The sequence below is a fragment of the Gadus morhua genome, chromosome 7 (genome assembly GCF_902167405.1).
Source record: "Gadus morhua chromosome 7, gadMor3.0, whole genome shotgun sequence".
NCBI lineage: Eukaryota > Metazoa > Chordata > Actinopteri > Gadiformes > Gadidae > Gadus > Gadus morhua.
The window spans coordinates 29,608,546-29,628,545 of record NC_044054.1 but is presented as its reverse complement, the minus strand read 5'-3'; the positions used below and the strand labels follow the sequence as shown (position 1 = coordinate 29,628,545).

General features: G+C 45.9%; 3 protein-coding genes across 4 annotated transcripts; all 3 read left to right on the top strand.

Moving 5' to 3' along the window:
- Positions 1–722: 722 nt before the first annotated feature.
- On the top strand, positions 723–4,861 carry ccna1 (cyclin A1). Its single transcript, XM_030361993.1, has 9 exons — positions 723–934; positions 1,234–1,365; positions 1,454–1,646; positions 1,950–2,065; positions 2,292–2,518; positions 3,649–3,853; positions 4,106–4,219; positions 4,326–4,459; positions 4,565–4,861. The coding sequence occupies exons 1-9, from the start codon at positions 932–934 to the stop codon at positions 4,614–4,616; spliced, it is 1,176 nt and encodes a 391-aa protein (XP_030217853.1). The 5' UTR covers positions 723–931; the 3' UTR covers positions 4,617–4,861.
- Positions 4,862–6,789: 1,928 nt separating this feature from the next.
- sparta (spartin a) lies at positions 6,790–15,907 on the top strand. 2 transcript variants are annotated; one of them, XM_030361990.1, is made up of 8 exons: positions 6,790–7,165; positions 7,537–8,343; positions 10,256–10,450; positions 11,948–12,110; positions 12,492–12,686; positions 13,482–13,643; positions 14,437–14,527; positions 15,363–15,907. In XM_030361990.1, the coding sequence occupies exons 2-8, from the start codon at positions 7,555–7,557 to the stop codon at positions 15,577–15,579; spliced, it is 1,812 nt and encodes a 603-aa protein (XP_030217850.1). In that variant the 5' UTR covers positions 6,790–7,165; positions 7,537–7,554; the 3' UTR covers positions 15,580–15,907. The 2 variants fall into 2 exon arrangements, with proteins under 2 accessions (XP_030217850.1, XP_030217851.1); XM_030361991.1 differs by lacking the exon at positions 15,363–15,907 and adding an exon at positions 14,761–15,224.
- Positions 15,908–16,174: 267 nt separating this feature from the next.
- ccdc169 (coiled-coil domain containing 169) lies at positions 16,175–19,704 on the top strand. The gene is made up of 5 exons (XM_030361992.1): positions 16,175–16,313; positions 16,424–16,506; positions 16,868–16,978; positions 17,340–17,380; positions 19,568–19,704. The coding sequence occupies exons 1-5, from the start codon at positions 16,234–16,236 to the stop codon at positions 19,694–19,696; spliced, it is 444 nt and encodes a 147-aa protein (XP_030217852.1). The 5' UTR covers positions 16,175–16,233; the 3' UTR covers positions 19,697–19,704.
- Positions 19,705–20,000: the final 296 nt, after the last annotated feature.

Here is a 20,000-nt window from a genome sequence, read left to right as displayed (position 1 = left end):
CTTTTCACAGCGCACAGGACAGCAGAGGTCAGAGGGAATATTAATTGGGGGCAATTTGTCTGGATTTAAGCTGCTTGGAACTGAAATTAAAAAATTAATGTTTAGCACTGCCAAAAGCAGGACTTGTATTATGAAATGCAATTGAACCGGAAACCTGAAGATTGTACCATGCACGGCATGAGGAATAAAGCATTCAAATTAACTCCGACATTGCGTATACCTGGTGATTTATTATAGTCAAGTACAAGTCAGAATACTTAACGTAGACGTATTTAATACTCTGTGTTAATGACATATTCGGCGATCGGATGTCGTGGAAAAAAAAGTGTTAGTTTGCAACCGATATATAGGCCAATTCGATTTTTTTGTGTGTGTGAGCGAGCGCTAGTGAGCGAGAGACCGAGAGTGTTCAAGTTTATGTCCAAGTTTTTATTTTCCATATGCAACACGTAGCCTATATATTGTGTATATATAAGCATATTTTCCCCCCATGTAAATATTGTATCTTATATAGACAGTACCGCAGAGCACCCCCACTCAAAATACCTTCCTGCGCACCTGGCAGAGGATGACTACGGCTGACTAAGGCTAGGGTAGAGCTCGGGGATTTAGGGCGGTCACTGAAACCGCCTCCAATCACGAGCCTGTTTTTTATTTTGTTCAATAAAGTTTAACGTGATTGGATAATTAGGTCGGTACCTCAGCTCATAAATAGCTCATCAACAGGTCTGTTAGTCTCTCAAACTCGCCTGACATCCAGAAAATACCGGAAGTGTCAGCTCGGTTACCAAGGAAAGCGCCAGCTACTGACCATTAAGCCTACTCCAGATACCTAATCGTCGGATTTTATAACGTTAACCCGGTCAGGTTATCGTTAGAAAGTGCTTAATCGTCACGGTGCCGATTGGAAACGTAAATAGTGACTAACATCATGGTAAGTTTTTAAAGTTACTATGTTTGTAAATAGATTTAAAGACGCAGGAGTGTACAACTGTCGAACGAAGTATATTTTAATTGGCTGATGGTAGGACTGTAGTAGATGTTCCCATGGCAGCGTGCGACATTTTCCGATGCACTCCATTTTCCATTCCGCTGGTTTTGACGTTTGTTCGTTGGCGCCACATTAAACCTCCATTACTGGTCTGCTTGCACAGAATCTGGGGCGACTCATTGCATGTATTTGAAGGTTGAACTAGACGTGGTGAAAGCTTCTGTTTAACACCTTATGTGTAGAGCTTCGGCTACACCAACCAAGAGAATGCTTCGGCCTTCACCAAAACGGAGATGGCTGCGGTGCAGAAGACGAAGCCAAGAACAGTGCTTGCTGTCCTGACAGAAAATGAACAACGCAGCCGAATGCCCCTGGTCAGTAGTGCTTCAGTGGTCTTGTTTTTATATCTGTTCTTAAATTGTAATTGCTGCTGGATTTGATGTTATTCCATCTTTCACAAAGGGAGAGCAATGTTCCAGCTCCATGAGCACTGCCTTCACTGCTTGCTCCGGCTACGATGTCTACATTGAGGAGAAGTGCGCGGTCATCACTGCTTCTGTGGAGGACATGGACGCCGTCGGCTCCAGCCTGCTGGAGGAGGACCATGCCGCCCTCCAGCATAGAGACTTCCGTCTCTTCCTGGACCTGAGTACAAGTGAGGCTTCTGCTTAGGCCCTCAATCTAGCCTCTACTGTTGAGTAAGGTTCGATTCGAAAAAAACCTAGATGGCGGGGCCGGAGTGTAGTAGCAATGCGAGTGGCTCCTCAGACTTTCATAAGTGCAAGAAGCCACGCACTCGTTCCTCCAAAGTATGGGAATTCTATAATGTAAAAGGAAACGATCGCATCGGACTGAAAAAAAAAAAATCGTTAGATTAATCGTTTAAAAAATAACCGTTTATCCCAGCCCTGCTGTTGAGTCCATTTTCAATAAATGTGTGTTTTTGTGTTCTCTGCAGACTCGTGCGCTGACACGTCCATGCAGTCGCTGGCAGAGGAGCCCCTGGCTGTGCAGGATGAGCTCTGTGTCCCCGAGTACACTGGTGATATTTACCGGCACCTGAGGGAGAGAGAAGTACGCGGTGGTCTCGTTTTGAATTGTCGTCAAAAACCCTTTAAGGCAAAACTCTTGCCTTAAAGGGGTGGCAGGAGTCTCGACGCACTGGGGTCTCAGTGCAACCCGGTCGTGGCTCTCGGTGCAACCTCGGTGTAACCTGGCCTTGTCTTACTCCTGCTAACCCTGACGTAAAGTTGTTTGTTTTGATGTCTCCGCTTTGTTTTCTGCGTCTGTGTCCCCCTAGGCCAAGCTACGGCCCCGGCGGAACTACTTGAGCAACCACCCTGAGTTGTCGGGCTGCATGCGCCTGGTGCTGGTGGACTGGCTGGCGGAAGTCGCCGAAGAGTACAAGCTCTGCGCCGAGACCCTCCACCTGGCCGTCAGCTACCTGGAACGCTTCCTGTCCTACACCACGTCGGTGAAGCGCGCCAAGCTGCAGCTGGTCGGCACGGTGGCCCTTCTGCTGGCAGCGTAAGGACCCCCCCTTCTGTGACCTGTTGGGGGTGCTGCAGGCCCTAGTAGACTAGTTAAAGTTGTGCTACACAAGGCTAAGTAATGTTTTTTAAGTGTGTACGAGGTATGAGGGGTGTGGGGGGAGGTAAGGGGAGGCCATGCAGAGTCTACAGGGTGTCCGCATCATTAAAAAGTCTTAAATTCATGTTTCTAAATTTAAGGCCTTAAAGTCTTAAATTCGTTCCAAATGTTATATGCTGGTCTTAAATACTGTAAGTAACCCAAGGTCTTAAATTTGTCGGGCCATTATTTTTCTCGTGGACATTTCAGGAAGGACGTATAGAGGGGCTTCTTTCTTGCTAGCTGCATATATAAATGATTATCTGCGTGCTTGCTAGCTAGTCTGCGACAATGTGTAGGCGAATGAGTCTCATTGAGTGACACACATGCTATGCTTGGGTTATAATGCAGCAGGATCCCCCCACCATTGCGTGTTTTAGGTCTTAAATTTCATTCAAGGTGTTCTTAAAAAGTCTTAAATTTGACTTGCTGAAATCGGCAGATACCCTGCAAAATCACGTCAATCCATACTTGGCTTTTATAATGGATTTTGGAATTGTAAATGCGTCACTCGTTCCCAGGAAATATCAATCGAGTTGGGCCCTAGTCTCCGGCTCACGATTTGAACTATTGCATTGCAGTTGCATTAAGTCACGAGTGCTCAAAGATTTGACAGCTGAGGGCCAATTTCGGAACCCAAAATTTGAATGCGGGTCACCAAAGGAGGAAACACCGTCAGCATCCCAGTGGTGAGAAAAACATTGCACCGTGGACCTCTGGGAGTGAGGTCTAAATCTCGAAACCTCCGTTCATCCTTTCAAAGTAATGTACAGTCAGATTAAAATTAACAAATGTAACAGGATTTAATTGAAAGCTAGAGAGTCGACTTTTCTCTTTATATATATATATATTTTTTTTTTCTTTAAATTAATGTAAAAAAATTTTTTTTCTTGCATCTGTATGTCATTGCACGACCCCTGGAATGTATCTGCGGGCCGCCATTGAGAACCAATGCATTAGGTGAAGTTTGACATGAACAGCTGCCTTCAGAAGCCTGAGCTTTAAGGGTCTCCACGGCTGTACTGCAGGAAGTACGAGGAGATCTACCCTCCCGAGATGGAGGACTTTGTGTACATCACGGACGGCACCTACGAACAGAAGCAGCTGGTGCGCATGGAGGTGATGTTCCTGAAGGTGTTGGCCTTCAACATGACCGTGCCGTCCGCCTACCAGTTCCTCCGCCTCTTCATCACCATCCAGGCGGTCTGCTCCAAGACGACCCACCTCGCGCTGGTGAGCCCTCCTCTTCGAGCAGGAGGCTGTTCAGCGCGTTGAATTCATTTGAAGGGAGACGACGCGTGTTAACTGTAGTGTCCAGATTGTGCTAGCAGTGAATATTAGCAGCTAACAAGAGGGTTTTAAATAAATCACTTGACATCCGGTAGACAAAATGTGTAATAAAAGGGTTCAAAGTTGTCGTCCCCAACATCTACACATCAATTGTTTGATGCAAGGTCTCAAAGATGTCTGATTTGTCTTTTTCAGTATGTGGCAGAGTTGAGTCTGCTGGATATGGAGATGTTGGTAACATTTCCCCCGTCGCTGGTGGCGGCTGCGGCCTACTGCCTGGCCAACTACACCCTGAGCCGGGGCTTGTGGGTAAGCGTCACTACAACGAGATGTGGAGTCGTGTGCTTGGATTCTGAAACCCCCCTTTCAGGTTTGTGAATTGCAATGTTTCTGACTGTTGTTGTGGTCGCTGTAGCCGGACTCCTTGGAGGAGTTCACCGGGTACACCCTGACGGACATCGTACCCTGCCTGAAGGACCTCCACAGGATCCACTTCAGCGCAGAGAGCCGTCCCCAGCAGGCTGTCCGTGGGAAATACAAGAGCTCCAAGTAGGATCATGCTGCTTTCAGTCTCGTTTTCTCATTTCAATTAATGTCATTGTGATCCAAGCCCCTTGTATGCTGTATTAAGGCTTTTTTTGTGTCCTCTTCCAGGTATGGAAGTGTGTCACTGATGACTCCGTCCACCACTCTGCCTTTCCCATAATGCATTGCTCACAGACCCATTGCTGCTCTCCAGAGTGCACAATCGTAGCACTTTTTTATATTTTTTAATCTAATGCTTTTTATGTAGATGATATTTTAATCAAGACTAAATGAAGGGGTTGTTTGTAGAATTTTACAGACTTGTGTACATGTGGCCAGTGGTCAACTGATTTTCAAACTTTTATGTGTGACTGCCATTGGATGGACTTTATACAGCATCATGTCTATTAAACATTATTGCCCTCATCCTTTGACTTTCGGTCACTTCCTCTTGCTAATACTTTTGGTCAGAGTTGAATCCATTGCTATTGAGACTTGGATTTATTGTAACAATAAATTATTATTGCAGAGGTGTACTCGACAGGGTTCAGATCTTGTTGGTAGGGTGATGCCAGGTCTTAACAATTATGGGGGGAGAACTTGGACAAAAGTAGTGCTTACGAATCTAAGCCTTAAAACCAGTTTTTCCTCATCGGCTATGAGGGAAAAATATTTGCATCTATTATGCAATGCTAAATTGTATTTTGGCATTCCAACTCGAGCTTGAGTTCTCTCCAGCTCAAATACAGAGTTGACCATGGCCTTAAGGTTTATATTAAACTCTGCTTTAAGTTTCCAAGGAACATCCAGCATTTAACCTTTACTTAGATATCTAATCAGTGAATGCGTCTACCGTGACGTTAAGTTTTCAAAAGGTCTAAACTTAAGCCTGGTTTTAAACGGATGTGATGCCTACGGAAGAGGACTAGGGCCACACTTGACAAAAAAATAAATTCGGATTTTAACCTCAATTAACCGGTTGGTCCTTACAGGTAGCCGTAGTTCTGACTTTAAAGATAATTCTGATTTTAATCTCGGATTCAGTAATTTCGTTAATGGAAGACCAAAAGGTGATTGGAACATGCGTTGTTAGGGGCCTGGAGTCATAGATCTTATATCATAGACGGAGCATCGAACGCTACCGCCTACTTGCGCCAAGTCCATGGTAACACTTCCCCGAACTTCCCCCCCCCTACGGCAACTCACGAGAGGGACCCACCTCCTTTTCCAAACTAAACAGAACAGTCTACACTATGGCTAAAAGTGCCTGGAGACTCTTGCTATAATAGACAGTAAATAACCACTCGGGACTAGACGGCTGTTCATATCTGCTAAATTCTTGTCCAGTAATGCATTCAGACTAAAACAACAATGGCGCGGTCACGTTCATGTAGCCTATGATTAATGGACCAGGGGTCTCAAACTTGCGGGCCAATTGCGGCCAGCCGGACGATATTTTGTGGCCCCATACTTGACTTCAAAGTTTAGTCACTTTTTTTTTTTGGCAACCGCAACCGAGTTCCTCAAGTTGTGGAGCTTCATATCCGTGAGCATGAAATGTACGTGCGTCAGTTTTTCTCACTGCAAACGTGAGTAGGCTATTTATAGAAAATGTCTGTTTTGACATGTTTTGTATCAAGTTGTGTTTTGTGTGTGTTGTGTATCAAGTTGAGGCCGACACATATTAATTGAAGTGTATATAGCGTATCATGAGACAAAATCATGTAATACATTTACGAAATTATGACATGCATCTCTTCTCAAAAATATTCGACCCTGGAAGTTTAAACTACTCAGTTTGTCTGCCGCAATCATCTGCGCGTCTAGGGCTTTCTTCTTTTTTTTCTTCCCGTGTTAAAATGATGAACAGATGAAGAGCAGCAGTGATCAGGAGGAGTAGGCAAGAAAAGCCATATGTTCAGAAGGACAGTTAATGTTCTGAAGAAGGTTCATGTTTTTAAAGAGCCGTCCATGTTCAAGAGCCATTCATGTTCAAAAAAGCATTTATGTTGCAGAACTGTTAATAGTAAAGCTTGAGAAGACTGGATATTTGTACTTTTTTGTGGAATACTTGATGCGGCCCAGCCTCACCCAGACTCTACCTCCAGCGGCCCCAAGGTAAATTGAGTTTGACACACCTGGACTACACCCACCTGCCTCCCCTTGGCTTCAGATGCTATTACCGTCAGCCAAGCAACTGGGTATTAAGAAAACACAATCAGTCACCGTATGGCCTACAAATGTGGTGCTTATGTAATGTTTTCACTTGCAAACACATTAAAGCTCTTGGAGACAGGGTGTCGATCTAGCGTTTGCGATGAAGCGGTCAGTGCCGCTCATCATTTAACTATTACAGTGTGCCGCTGTTGATTACTTCTTTATGTGGTTTCTACAATAGCCACGTAGTTCTGACTTTAAATTCAGAATTCTGAGATTAAAGTCAGAACTATTTTTTTTCTTATGTGTGGCACTAATCCTCTTCCGTAGATGCCTGTCTTCACTGCCGTTTAAATAAAGTGCTGATGAAGGACTAGTATCAAACAAAACGTGTTGTTCGATGGCGCCATTTAGTGGTCACACTACGTAACGTCAACCCGTGGTGACGGGCCACAGAAGAGCGGTGTCTGTCAACGGGACTTCACAGCGACCAGACGCGGGCATGAAACTACCGTTTCAGCCAACTAATTTGATACTTGATTCTGCATTTTTTTTCGGTCTACCAAGCGTAAGGTAAGACCCGCTGACTGATAAACTTTCTTCCTGTTTGAGTTGCTAGTTATAACTTATCCGCCTACATTTGAACCGCCGTGTCAGGGCCGTGGTGATGCTGAACATCTATATTTAAAACGCGCACCACTCCTACCTGGTTGTTCAGGTCAGACCAGGTCGGGACAGTAGCGGATTCCTCTCCGTATGGCTCATTCACTTCCCTATGGCTCATTCACTACCCTGCATACTTCTGTACTGGGCGAGCTTGAACAGCACTTTTAGATCGTTGTAGGCTTTGAGTTTAATGCGGCGTTTTCTTAATTCTTCCACTTGAATATTTACTTTTGTAAATTAACTACGATCCACGTGTTTTTCTGACGTCTTTGTCCAAGTAATCACTGGTTGTCAGCATGGCCCAACAGCCTGCTGAGCTGCTGCTGGTCAAGGATCAGTACGAGTTGGCGTTTCACTGTCTGAGCCAGGGACGCGGGGCAGAGGACGCCGGTAAAAGGACCGAGGGCCTGGACTACTACCGGCGGGGCAGACAGCACCTCCAACAGGGACTGGAGATCCCCACGAACGGCGAGCGGCACCGAGGCCCCCACTGGGACGCCGCCAGACAGCTCCAGCATAAGATGGCCGCCATTCTCAAGAACCTGACGCTACATCTGGCCGATCTGGAGACCACCAAGCAGACGACTGAGGCCCAGAGAAGCCGGGTCTCCATGGATCCTCTCCCCGCCGGTGTGGACACACTGGAGTCCCAACAGGGCTGTCTGTACCCTAGCATACCGGCGATGCTCGCTCAGACCTCGACGTTTCCGGAGCTAGTACTGCAAGCACAAGACAGCCTTTTTACTGCTGGGAGTTCGACCCCCGACCTCCCCTCTCTACCCCCCAGACCCCTTGTCCTTCCCGGGGACCAGCCTCCGGCGTACACCCCGCGGCCCGGCGAGGGCCACCAGAGCCTCATCGGGAGCGCTGGCGGCGTGTTGTGGGGACAGGGGCCCGGGGCCCTGTGTGGAAGGGTGGGCCAGGAGCTGGTGTTCATTCCTGCGGGGGTGCAGATGTTCTTCGTTGCTCCAGACGGACAGGTCAGCTCCCTGTTCCAGCCGGGGTACCTGCGCGTCTTCAGGTGTGAGGAGGAACGTTCTCCAGCGGCAACCGGCAAGGAGAAGCCCTCCTCAGCCTACCTTCATGTAAGTTGTGTGTGTGTGTGTGTGTGTGTGTGTGTGTGTGTGTGTGTGTGTGTGTGTGTGTGTGTGTGTGTGTGTGTGTGTGTGTGTGTGTGTGTGTGTGTGTGTGTGTGTGTGTGTGTGTGTGTGTGTGTGTTGAATCGTTTCTATAGCCTCCAGGGTATGAAGGTGTGGTCCCTTTGTGGTAATTAAATGATAGACTAGTTTCTATGGTTAGTTTCAGTGACCTAATTCAGTGAACTAGACTCCAAGTGACAACACTGCAATAGTTGTAAAATGTCCCTGAATATATATGACTTATTTTTTCCAAAATATAATTATCGAATCATAGCTGACCCCTTAGAAAGTGAACAGAATCCTTCTGAAATAGTATTTTAAGGAGATGGATAGTATCCTGAATGGGGAATTCAAAATATCTAACTTCATAAAAATAATCATCACATTCATCGTTAGATCCTAAGAGAGAATCTTTTATGCAAAATGTGGTAAGGTAACCACTCAAGTGAGACAAATGGTTAAAGACATGAGAGGGTATAATTAATCATTATGTTAATAATGATTAATGAATGAATTTTCTAAATAATATGGAATAATTAGCATTAGGCACAGTGCAGTAAGACTATTTGGAAGCCGTGGTGCCTTCATATGTTGACACAAGAATGGATTTTATCTAAGAACCAACAGATCATATCCGTATCTGTTGGTTACATTGATTAAAAAGTGTACAGTTGATATTAGCCATGTCAACCATGTGAGTTAATATGAAACGCCTTGATAAGCTTATTTTGAACACCTTATATTATGTGTCTCTAAGAGCAGAGGAGAGCACAGTATTCCAAACATGTAGGTCTTGGCATCGGTGATGATACGGCTGACATCCCCCCCCCCCCGGTCTTGTCCCGCCATGGTCTGACCACGGCAGTGCTGTGGTCCGGTAGCACAATGCTCTCTTAATACAGATGACTCTGCGTTTGTGTTGTTCGGCTCTGGCCCTCGCAGCGGCCTGTCTTTCAGCTGGCATACCGCCACTGCCCTGGCTCTATGGGAAGCAAACATTAGAATGATAATACCACGGACTATAATGGATAATAATGGGGACCGTGCCACAATGTGTGACCCCAACATACAACACGCGGCATGTGGGCTCAGGAGGTAAGAGCGGGTTGACTGGTAACCGGAAGGTTGCTGGTTCGATCCCCGGCTCCTCCTAGCGTGTCGAGGTGTCCCTGAGCAAGACGCCCTCCCCCTGACTGCTCCCGACGAGCTGGCTGTCGCCTTGCATGGTTGACATCCGCCATCGGTGTGTGAATGTGTGTGTGAATGGATGATTGTTGGGCAATTTTGTAAAGCGATTTTCAGTGGCAACTGGTTAGAAAAGCGCTGTATAAATTTAACTCAAGATGTGCTCACACACGCTCGTCCCTTTTATTGTCATCAACATCAATATTCCTTACAGTGACGTCCATCAGATTAATGTTATAACATCTATTTCACCCATGGGAATCAATGTACAATATCATATTTACCAGGGAATACTTTTGTGAGCTAGCTTGCTATAATTTGTCTCCATGTTATTATTATTATTATTATGTATTTATTTGATTAGGACAGTGCACATTAATTAACATGTCAGCCAGAGCATCAATATAAATATGCCGGAGTTAGCTTAGTTGCTAATTTACATCCGTTGTCCCAAGGCAAGTCAAGAACATAAAAACAACATACCAGTATACAAAATAGATTTAAAAAAAAACTTTTACACACAAAATAGGTCCCAATTCACATCAAGAGTCCATGTAGAAAAAGTAGAATGACCAATGGTTACATATGAGAGCAGTTCTAGTTAAGTTTAGATGCATCCGAGATGGTTTGACTGCTTGTCTTACGTTTTATCCCGCTTCCTTTGCGTTCTAAGGTGTGCGACTGGCTCTATCCGCTGGCGCCAGACACCCCCGTCCTATTGGCCAGCTCTGGGATCTACATGTTCCCGGACACGCTGAGGGCCAGCCCGGGCTCCTACGTGGGCATCGTCCTGTCCAACGAACTCCCCTCCGCTCACCGAGAGCTGTTTAAGGACGTCCTGGCTCAGCTTGTGGAACTGCGGGTTCAGGTGAGCGCATAAGAAGCACTGAGCCATGCATGACAAGTTCACCCCTATGCACCAGAAGGTAGATTTTCGCATTTTACTGTTTTTTTGTTTGTGTTGTGTTAGGATTGGTCACGGTGAAAGTTACTAATCCTAAGAGGTGCCTCCCTTGGGTTATGCCCCAAAATTGTCAAGCTACGTCAACTCACAAAGGAAAAACTAGGTTAACTTTTCTACATTTTCAAGTGTAGCAAGATAAAAGTATTTATTGTAAGCCAACGGAGCAGATCCCAGACTATTCCTATGAGATTCAGGTGGAAGTACCCAAATATTGACCGATTTTTTTTTTTTAACTAGAACAACTGCAACCAAAATGTCTGAGTTACAGGCAAGAACTCTCTTATAGAGTCTAATGGGACCTCTATCCTGACATAAACATCAGCCAGAGTATTACGCCAGATTTGTCCGATGTGGCGAGGCCCAACAAACGGGCTCACTTTCAAATTATATAAAGTCAACAACCGAGAGCTGCACCGGCAGCTGTGAGCGATAAACAGAACACGGGGAGAGACAAAGCAGGGCACCTGCGAGTGTTGAACTAAGCAGCGAGTGCACAAAGCAGCCGTAGAACAAAGCAGGCGCCACGCGTGATAGGGTTTCGCTGGGCGAGCGCCGCCGGCCGTACATTCTCCCACAGGTTAAACCCCGCTCTCTCAGGGGAGGTTTGCCAGCGCGAGTCGACATGACTTTGGATCATTTCGTGAGCGGATCCCAAGGGAGGCACTGGCCCTCTTATGATTGGTCAACGCGTTCACAACCACACAGACCTCCTTGTAGCTTGATTGACAGCTTCCGTGACTGCTCCCTGTACAACTCACGGCTGTTAGAATATATAATTTGCTCGTCAGAACGTCAGACGCGCTCCCTCGCGACATATGTCATAAATCTGATGCCATTTTCTAAGCCATTAAGATGCTCAGGTTAGAGTCAAATCTCGCTCGGCAGGAAAGGGTTTAGCCTGTAACTGTCAAATATGTCAATATTCGGGCACTTTTTTTCTAAACAGTCTTCATCACGATAGGGTAGGATGTGCTCTGTTTGATTACAATCTATACTTTTATCGAACTACACCTGAAAATGTCAATCTTGGGCGGAAAAAAAGATTGCCACTGGCTTCTTTGTTATATTCCTTCTCCTTCCTTTCGCTGAAAGGCAATCTGAGAGACTTTAATCTAATGGGTTGTGGGGCGAACATTCTCAGCTGGTGAACAGCAGGTGTTTTACATGATGTCTTCAACCTCTTCGACTCCACTCTGCACCTTTTATTTTATGTTGCTTTGTGTGTAGGCGGGCTGGGAATATGCTTCAAGGTTAAGAACATATTCGGCAATAGTGAATGGCCAATTTAAAAATACAGAGAAAAAAAAAACATGTTAAAACAAATAGGGTTCACACAGACAATCATCCTCCGCTCTGTAATGTGTGAAATCTGTACGTCGTCTTCATATTAATATCTTGCAGGTTCCAGTCGAGGGCGAGAGGTCAGAGGTCATCAACCTGAGTGAAAAGGTTCCCCTTGGACCGGTGGAGGAGGAGGAGGAGGCAGCCCCGCTCATCGTGACGGGAGAGGAGAAACCTCCACTTCCTGAGTGGAGCGAAAAGATGGCCCAACATATCTTGTCAGGTGTGTGTGTGTGTGTGTGTGTGAGTGTGTGTGTGTGTGTGTTTGTGTGCACGCTTGGGCTGTGACCTCTCTTTATCCATTAACATTCCGTCTACGAACCATCAACTTTAGCATGCGGCTCGTCTAATCGCACTACCAGCGTCGACCAGTAGAGGGAGCTGCTCTCCATTGTGTCACGCAGCACAAATGTGTGGTTTTAGAACCGCACATTTTACCCCTTTACTTCAGACGGACGGAATGTAAAAATTGTCAAACTGATCGACATACGTTCCGCCATGCTAACGTTCGCCATGCTAACTGCTAACGGCTACCATGCTAACTGCTAACTTCCGCCATGCTAACTGCTAACCGCTAACGGCTGCCATGCTAACGTTCCTCCAGGGGCGTCGTGGCTGAGCAAGGAGTTTCTGCGCGGGGCCGAGTTCACGGGTAAGGCCGTCCACAAAGGGGCCACCAAGCTGCGCACCAACATGACCCCCGAGGAGACCCCCGTGGAGATCAGCCCCAAGGTCACCAAGGGCCTGCAGGCCGCCCAGCAGGCCACCGGGGGTGCAGCGCGGGTCAGCCGTTTCCTGGGTACGCACCGTCCCCACATGGAGCACTGTTGAAGCGTGTGTGTCTGCCGGTCACGTTCAGACGCATTCGGAAGGTTGATCCCGGGTGTGATAGTACAATTTCTTTGTCGTACGCTCTAGAAAACTTTGCTTCTCGTACTGTAAAGAATGTGGGATGTTTTTTATTTATTTATGCAGGCATTTTTTCTACTAATTGGTAATTTAGCAGAAGCTTTGATTCGAGGCAACTTACAGTGAATGTTGAGATGAATTAGGCATCTTGCTTGTAGGTGTAGGATGGACATGGCAGTTCGGACCACTACCGTCCTGCCCGCTCTTATACTCACGATATATGACATGAAATATACAGAACATATAACATGTATAACACTCCTGAACTCCTCAGCCTTGAAATGAGGACAATAGTACCTTTAAAGGTCCCATGACATGCCACCAGGTGTGAGTGTGATTAGCCGTTACGAGCCGTTTTGAAAATCGGGCTCTTATGACATCACAAGTGGGCGTGTCCACCTAGATCCGTGCTGGATAGGTGAGCAACGTTTGCTGCAGTCCACCGGTGGACTGATCTATCCAGTGCGCATCTAGGTGGACACGCCCACTTGTGATGTCATAAGAGGCGGATTTTCAAAACGGCTTGTAATGGCTAATTACACTCACACCATGGCGGCATCATGTCATGGGACTTTTAAGTTCACGGGCAACTCCCTGCTTGTTCTGTGTGTTCCGGTGCCGGCCGTGTGTCTTCATGCCTTCGTTGGTGTCGTCCTCTCACATGCGTGTGCGTGTCGTACCTCAGTGAACGGCGTGAGCACGGTTGCGGAGGCCGTGGGCGAGCGGCTGGCGCCACACGTGAAGAAGCACGGCGCCAAGTTGATCCCGGAGAGCCTGAGGAAGAGCAAGGACGGCCAGGCCTCCAGCATGGACGGGGCCAAGCTGGTGGCCGTCACCAGCCTACAGGGTAGGGCTGACGCGAATCTGTGTTTTTCATAAGGCGGAATCCGGGGAAAATCATGAATATTAATGAGGGGATAGCTGGAGATTATCCAATCACGTTGGTTTAAATCCCTGATCCAATCAAAAAAGGCTCAAATCCGTCACGTGACCGCAAGGAAGGTAAGTTAAATCGTAATGTTTATTAAACTAACGTTAGTCAAACGCGTGTCTCTGATAGGGTTAGGATTAGGAGTCAGCGTGCGAGTTTGATTGACATGCTGACTGTCCAATCCTGGCGCTAGAGGCGGGACTTTTCCCGGATTCCGTTATCGGGAGTGTGAGACGGGAAAACGTTATTGGGCCAGGGAGAGGGTGGGACTTCAGAGTGCTTCGGAGCGAGGGATTTCTCTGTTAAGCGGCGAGAGAGAAGAGGGGGGACTTCTGATTATGGTGTTTCCGTTAAATGTGTCGGATTTTGATTTGTCAAATTCTTCATTCTCCTTTATTTATTTTTTTTGTTGTCTTCTTATTCTTCTTGCTCTGGAGACCTAACAACTCAAGGAAGTGAGAGGAATGGAAATTGTGTTTTTGTGGAAACTATACAATTCATGACCTTGTCTCAGCTGAGGTTAGAGCTGGTGGAGTCGCCAATTTTGATTGGCTACACTGGTTGTCAATCACAGCGGAAACACAAGCATAGGTGTGATGGTCTGAAGATGGATTATGTTGCTTATGTCTCCTTAAAGCTGTGGTTTAGTACACAGTCGCCATTTTGATGTTTCAACTATCTTTGTTCTAACATGTTGTCCTATCTCAAGGCGTTTCTGCCGTGTGGACAGCTCTGGAGTCAGGAGCCAAGACCGTGGGTAAAAGTGTGGCGTCGGAAACGGTCATGACCGCAAAGTACAAGTAAGGTTTCGTTCTATTTCCTGCCCCCCCCCCCCCCCCCCCTCTTGTATATCTTAATACTAAACCAAATCATGACTTCTCTGCTCTCCCTCTGCCTTCCATTGATTGTCTGCTGGTGTCGCTGAACGCTTCTCTTAAGAGTTAAAACTGGTTTTATCTGGTTTCTTGGTGCTTTTCGGGAACTCTGACAATCTCTCTGTGCTCTCCTGTTTCTTCTTCTGTTTGTTTTTCAGATTTAAGGGTTTAGAGAAACTGTTAAACATGCCCGGCAACCAATGACTGCAAGACGAGTGAAAAGGCAACAAAATCTTTGAATTGATGACTGAAATTTGTCAATTTTTTCTTTATTTAAACGCTCTTCTAACTTCAACCATGTTGGATAATAACCCAAATCAACTGTTTCAAACTGATCTTTTAATCAAACATTTCTATATTAACGCTTTCTATACGCGCCAGACAATACCAATGGGTTATTGTCGGCATGCTGTTCATCTCTTTTTTAACCAATCAGTGTTAATAGAAGCTATATCTCTGCCCTATCGCATGGTGATGCCTCTTCTTCTGCTGTTCATAAAGTGTGCATTGTGCGGTTAATAAAATATACACCATGAAACATCATCCGATTTTGTGCTTTCGACTTTTTGTGTGGTGTTTGTTTGGTGTTACCACGCGTGTTAAAAGTCATAATAAAACACAAGCACATATCACACAGTAACAGGTGTGTCCGCAGGGAGCCCGGGTCGGCACTTGCCCATCAACCACCAGCCATCTTCAAATTAGCGGTTGGTGTATTCCGACAACTGCTTTATTTTCGCTCTTGTTATTTATGACAAAGGTACGGTGACGATGCGGGTAGAGCCACGGACACTGGTGTCCAATCGGTGATCAATACTGTCGTGGCCGCGCACAACATCGATAACCTGGGCATCAAAGCATTCATGAAGACCGCGTGCAAGAAGACCGCCAAAGCCATGGTCAAAAAACCTGGCGAGAAGAGAGCGCACGCGCAGATCGAGGGCGGGGCGGAGACGGCGCATGAATCGAAGGAATAAATAGTAGACCATAGAGACTTTATTTAAACCAGCGTATTGTTATTTTGGTAGGCCACCTGATACAGGGATACAATGTGTTTGAAAAGCTATAGCGCACGCAATTCTGTTTATTCTTGTTTGTTTGACAAATGTAGGCCTAACAAAGTTATTTTTATGTTTGTTGAGTTTTATTTCAGAACTTCATTTTATGATTGCTTTAGATTTCTTCTAAATCTGCAATTTATTGCACTTTCTACAATGGATTATTTTAGCCTTTTTTTCTTTTATCTATTTCATTTCATTGTATGACGATTTTTCTATGTGAATCAATTTGAGTCTGCCTCGTGTATGAAAAGTGCTGTATAAACAAAGTTGCCTTTTATTTATATATAGGCTATTATATTATTTTATCTTGTTTTGAAAGTTTGGAAATCAAAACGCATATGTGTGGAAAATAAAGAAAAGTTATTGAGAATGGGAGTATGTAAAGACGTAGTCATTATTCTAAATGCGAGGTGTTCCTATATGCACCACCCCGGCAATGCTAGGACCCCTGAAACCATCCGACTCAGCCGAGACCCCCCACATCTCTGGTTACTGGGGTGACTTGGCGTTCACACGCGTCTCCATGGCAATGAAGGAGCAACAATCTCCGTTCTGCGGCATTCTCGAGGCATGAGTGCTGTCGATGCAGACTTCCACAAGTACGACCTGTCGCGTCTGCAGGCGGAACTCAGACAGGAAAAAGAAATGAAGTAAGTTAACGCAACGTCTAGCAGTTTGTAGTTCATTGTCATGTTGGCGGGCCGTCCATGTGGATATCGCGCTAGTTAGAGGCCTTGATGTATGATCTGTGACCATGCAGGGACATGCTGGAGGAGTCTGTCTCCGACCTGAGGGGCACAATGCGGGAGCTGCAGGAGAGACTGCATAGTGTCGATGGAGAAGGTAAGAACGCGTCAAGGTAGGCTTATCTTCGCTGCCAATGGTTCTTTATTTTCATACACGTGCGTTTAGATTTCTAATCTTTTAAAACGAGATAATACACAATTGCCTACATGTAACTGAAAAAGGTGTGATCATATTTGTAGTGAAAGTCTTAACAGTATAGGCTAACATACACGTAACATATAAATAAACCTAAAAAATAACCTAAACGTGCCAAACAACCAAGAATAAATAGATTTGCTATAGATACGGCCTATAATGCAGTATCTCTAGTAAAAAAGCCAGTGGCCTAGGACCTACATATCCTATTTCACTGCATCAGTTGCCTTTAACCATCTTGCAAATGTCTGACAACAACCAGGTAACGAGTGGAAAACCAGATACGAGACCCAGATAGAGTTGAACGGACAGCTGCAGAGACAGATCTCAATGGTGCACGACAAACTGGAGGATTTACGAGGAAACCCAATGGGTAACGTTAGGCTGTGTCAAGCCAATCTCTCATTACACACTGCACACATTCATAACCACGTGAGCCATTATTTTGATAGTGTGGGCTCCTGGGGGCCCTCACTCTAGTAATGCCTCGATCTCCGTGTCATGGAAGCAACTCCAGGAATAGGCTCACCTCGTATCTAACCCTTGCGAATACTGTATATAATGACTGAGTTCTGCTTCAATGTTCCTTTCTTGCGAACCAAGGCCACACACACACACACACACACACACACACACACACACACACACACACACACACACACACACACACACACACACACACACACACACACACACACACACACACAGTAACCATGGTGGTCTTTCTCTTGCAGATCGATTGGCCTCTGTTAGATCCTACGAAGACATGCCATCAGTAAGTTTCATCTGAAAAAAGGAGTTTGTTCGACGATAATTGCTTACCATGTTATTGCCCGATGCGGTTAAGTACCAGCAGAGGGCGCTGTAGGATCGTGTTACTATGGGGACGTTAGAGGAATTTTGCTGGCAGGAGCTCCAGCCCTGCACTTGAATGAACCCAATTACAGCACACACGGTAATCACTGGTTTATGCAGAGCTAGGCCCGTAGAGGAGCAATGCAACCTAATTACAATGATTTAGGACTAACTGGGGCTGCTGTTAGGGGCGTATGTTGATGTGCATGTGAGTGTGTGTGTTGGTTAGGGGCATACGTTGATGAGTGTGTGTTTATCTGTCTGCCTAACTAGACTGATTTCATTAGTCTGCCCTCAGTGACTTGCAGATTAGTTTGTCTCTGAAAATATAGCGAAGGTATACAGTTCTGAATGTAGCCATTCAGAACAGAACTGTGTGTGTTACTGTATTTAGGTTGGGTTTAGGGCTGTCCTTTTGGTTTTTATTTTACTTCCAGGGTAATAAGCAACCTTTTTTTAAACATACCCTTAATTATCTAAATTCACAGATGTGTTATGCTAGGCTCAGTTTTGTGAGACTGTCCCAGTAAAACGTCTTAGGGGAATTAGCGTGGCTCAGTCAGAGCAGCATATTAGGTTTGCGTACGACAGTGTTTCCACGTCCCTGTGGGTTACAATGCAGTGACTGATCCGTCGGTTGTGAAATGGCTGAATGCACTGAGCTGCGGTGGCAGGCAGCCTGTGTCAGAGTGTAGGATTACAGCGGCCTGTTGGAGATGGAGTCACATTGTTGTATCAAGGGGGGGGGGCGATTATACCGTCACACTCATTGGGGGGGGGGGTCTCCAGTCTTTCATTAACCGTAGACACAACCGTAGCTATAATATTGTTAAAGGTTCCTCCCACTATATCTGAAATCACATTTTAAGATTTTAATATCAAAGACCCCCCCCCCCCCCCCCCCCCCCCAGAGACATCTCCAGGTTCGGCCTCAATTGCTGAGGGGCTTGGGCCTCCCATTCTACGCAACTTTGTTTTATCTCAGTTTAGAAGGTGAGTGCATAAAGTGCTTAACATGCAGGGTGTGGTTTCAGCACCAGCACACTTTAAACCATTAAACTTCCAGTTTAATGGTTTTATTAAGAAGCATCTTATTTGACTTACAAAGACTTCAGGTTTTTGTTCAATATGCAAATACAACAGCAAACATTCCATAGTGCAAGTGGATACTAATAAAATATAAAATCCCTTGTCATTTAAGAACCCATTCATTGATTTAACCCAACTCTAACCCTATTTTTACAAAACGGGGATATTTCCGGGACAGCTCCCCAGAAACGGAGACTGTCCCCATTTTTGTAAAAATAGGATGAGACCCTTTATCCGACTGGAGAAGTTAGACTGAGGAGAATCATAGCAAATGGTTGAACATGAAGCAGTCCAGAAATGTAAAGTTTTGCACATTAATCGCCACCTCCTCTCCCAAAACAAATAGTTCAGAGTCGTTATAGGAACCTGAACAGAAGACCGGTTGACCTATGTTTACTTTGTTTTTAGTGGCAGTGCAAAAGGAGACAACTTGCATTAAGAATTCAAAACTTTGAGCTAAAATAACAAAATGGCAGAGGAGGAGGAGGAATGTTTTGTTTATGATGGTAAGGTATTCTGCCGACCACATTGTGATGGGTAGCTCGCTCCTTCGTCCAGCCGTACTCCACATCAGAGGGGTCTAATCATCTGATCATAATACAATAAAGGCAGCAGTCGCTCAGGTAACTTGACCCCTAGCTCCAGACGAGCTGGCTGTTACCCCTGCATGGCTGACAGCGTTGTTGGTGTGTGGTATGTGTATGAACCGGAGAATGTTAGGTAATAATTGTTAAGCACTTTGAGTGGCCCCCTGGTTAGAAAAGCGCTCTATAAATGGAGTCAATTTACCATTAAACTGATATTTCCAAACCAATGAACAGCACAGTGTGGATTTTAAACCGATGACCTCAGACTGCGTCGAAGGAACACTGGCCGCAGGTACTGAAACATGCCCTGGTTTCGCCCCGTCGTATCCTGTCCCGGAGCCTGGGGTCGCGAGGGGTTGGCCCACAGAGGTCACGTTGCTGCTGTTCATTGTTGTTGTGTGTCACGCTTTATTCCCTTTATTCTCTCCCAGGATGCACTGCAGCAACGCTTGAAGCTTCTGACCAATGAGAAGGCCGAGCTCCAAAGCCACCTGATGGACTGTCGTGTTGGCATCGAGGAAGAAGGGAAGGTTCGTGAGGGGGTCTGGTTCTGCTTGTGAAATGATTTAGAAAACAGGCATGAAAATCGCTCACCTTTCGGCGAAATTCGCCGTTTTGAAACCAAAATAGGTGACCTCCGTGAATCGTGTAGATTCGATGAAAAAATGTATGGGGTGGGGGGGGGGGGGGTAGGTTCAGAGGCCGGCCAGTTTATAGTCCTCCGTAAAGTGCTGTACTTATGCTGCGTTCGAGTATTCTCTGCGAACCGACTCGGATCTCGGATCTGACGCCACGCCCACACACAGGAAAACATGGACGCCACCCGGAAAGCTGTTGTCGCGGTAGCATTGGCAGAGGACCAGA

What these genes read in the sequence shown, in the direction of transcription:
- ccna1 (XM_030361993.1), top strand. An exon ending in CCCTGAGCCGGGGCTTGTGG is followed by an intron (nt 4,220 to 4,325) that starts GTAAGCGTCACT and finishes TGGTCGCTGTAG; the next exon opens with CCGGACTCCTTGGAGGAGTT. An exon ending in GGGAAATACAAGAGCTCCAA is followed by an intron (nt 4,460 to 4,564) that starts GTAGGATCATGC and finishes GTCCTCTTCCAG; the next exon opens with GTATGGAAGTGTGTCACTGA.
- ccdc169 (XM_030361992.1), top strand. Translation starts at nt 16,234, where the DNA reads ATGAGTGCTGTCGATGCAGACTTCCACAAGTACGACCTGTCGCGTCTG. An exon ending in AGACAGGAAAAAGAAATGAA is followed by an intron (nt 16,314 to 16,423) that starts GTAAGTTAACGC and finishes GTGACCATGCAG; the next exon opens with GGACATGCTGGAGGAGTCTG. An exon ending in GCATAGTGTCGATGGAGAAG is followed by an intron (nt 16,507 to 16,867) that starts GTAAGAACGCGT and finishes GACAACAACCAG; the next exon opens with GTAACGAGTGGAAAACCAGA.
- sparta (XM_030361990.1), top strand. Translation starts at nt 7,555, where the DNA reads ATGGCCCAACAGCCTGCTGAGCTGCTGCTGGTCAAGGATCAGTACGAG. An exon ending in TTGTGGAACTGCGGGTTCAG is followed by an intron (nt 10,451 to 11,947) that starts GTGAGCGCATAA and finishes AATATCTTGCAG; the next exon opens with GTTCCAGTCGAGGGCGAGAG. An exon ending in GCGGGTCAGCCGTTTCCTGG is followed by an intron (nt 12,687 to 13,481) that starts GTACGCACCGTC and finishes GTCGTACCTCAG; the next exon opens with TGAACGGCGTGAGCACGGTT.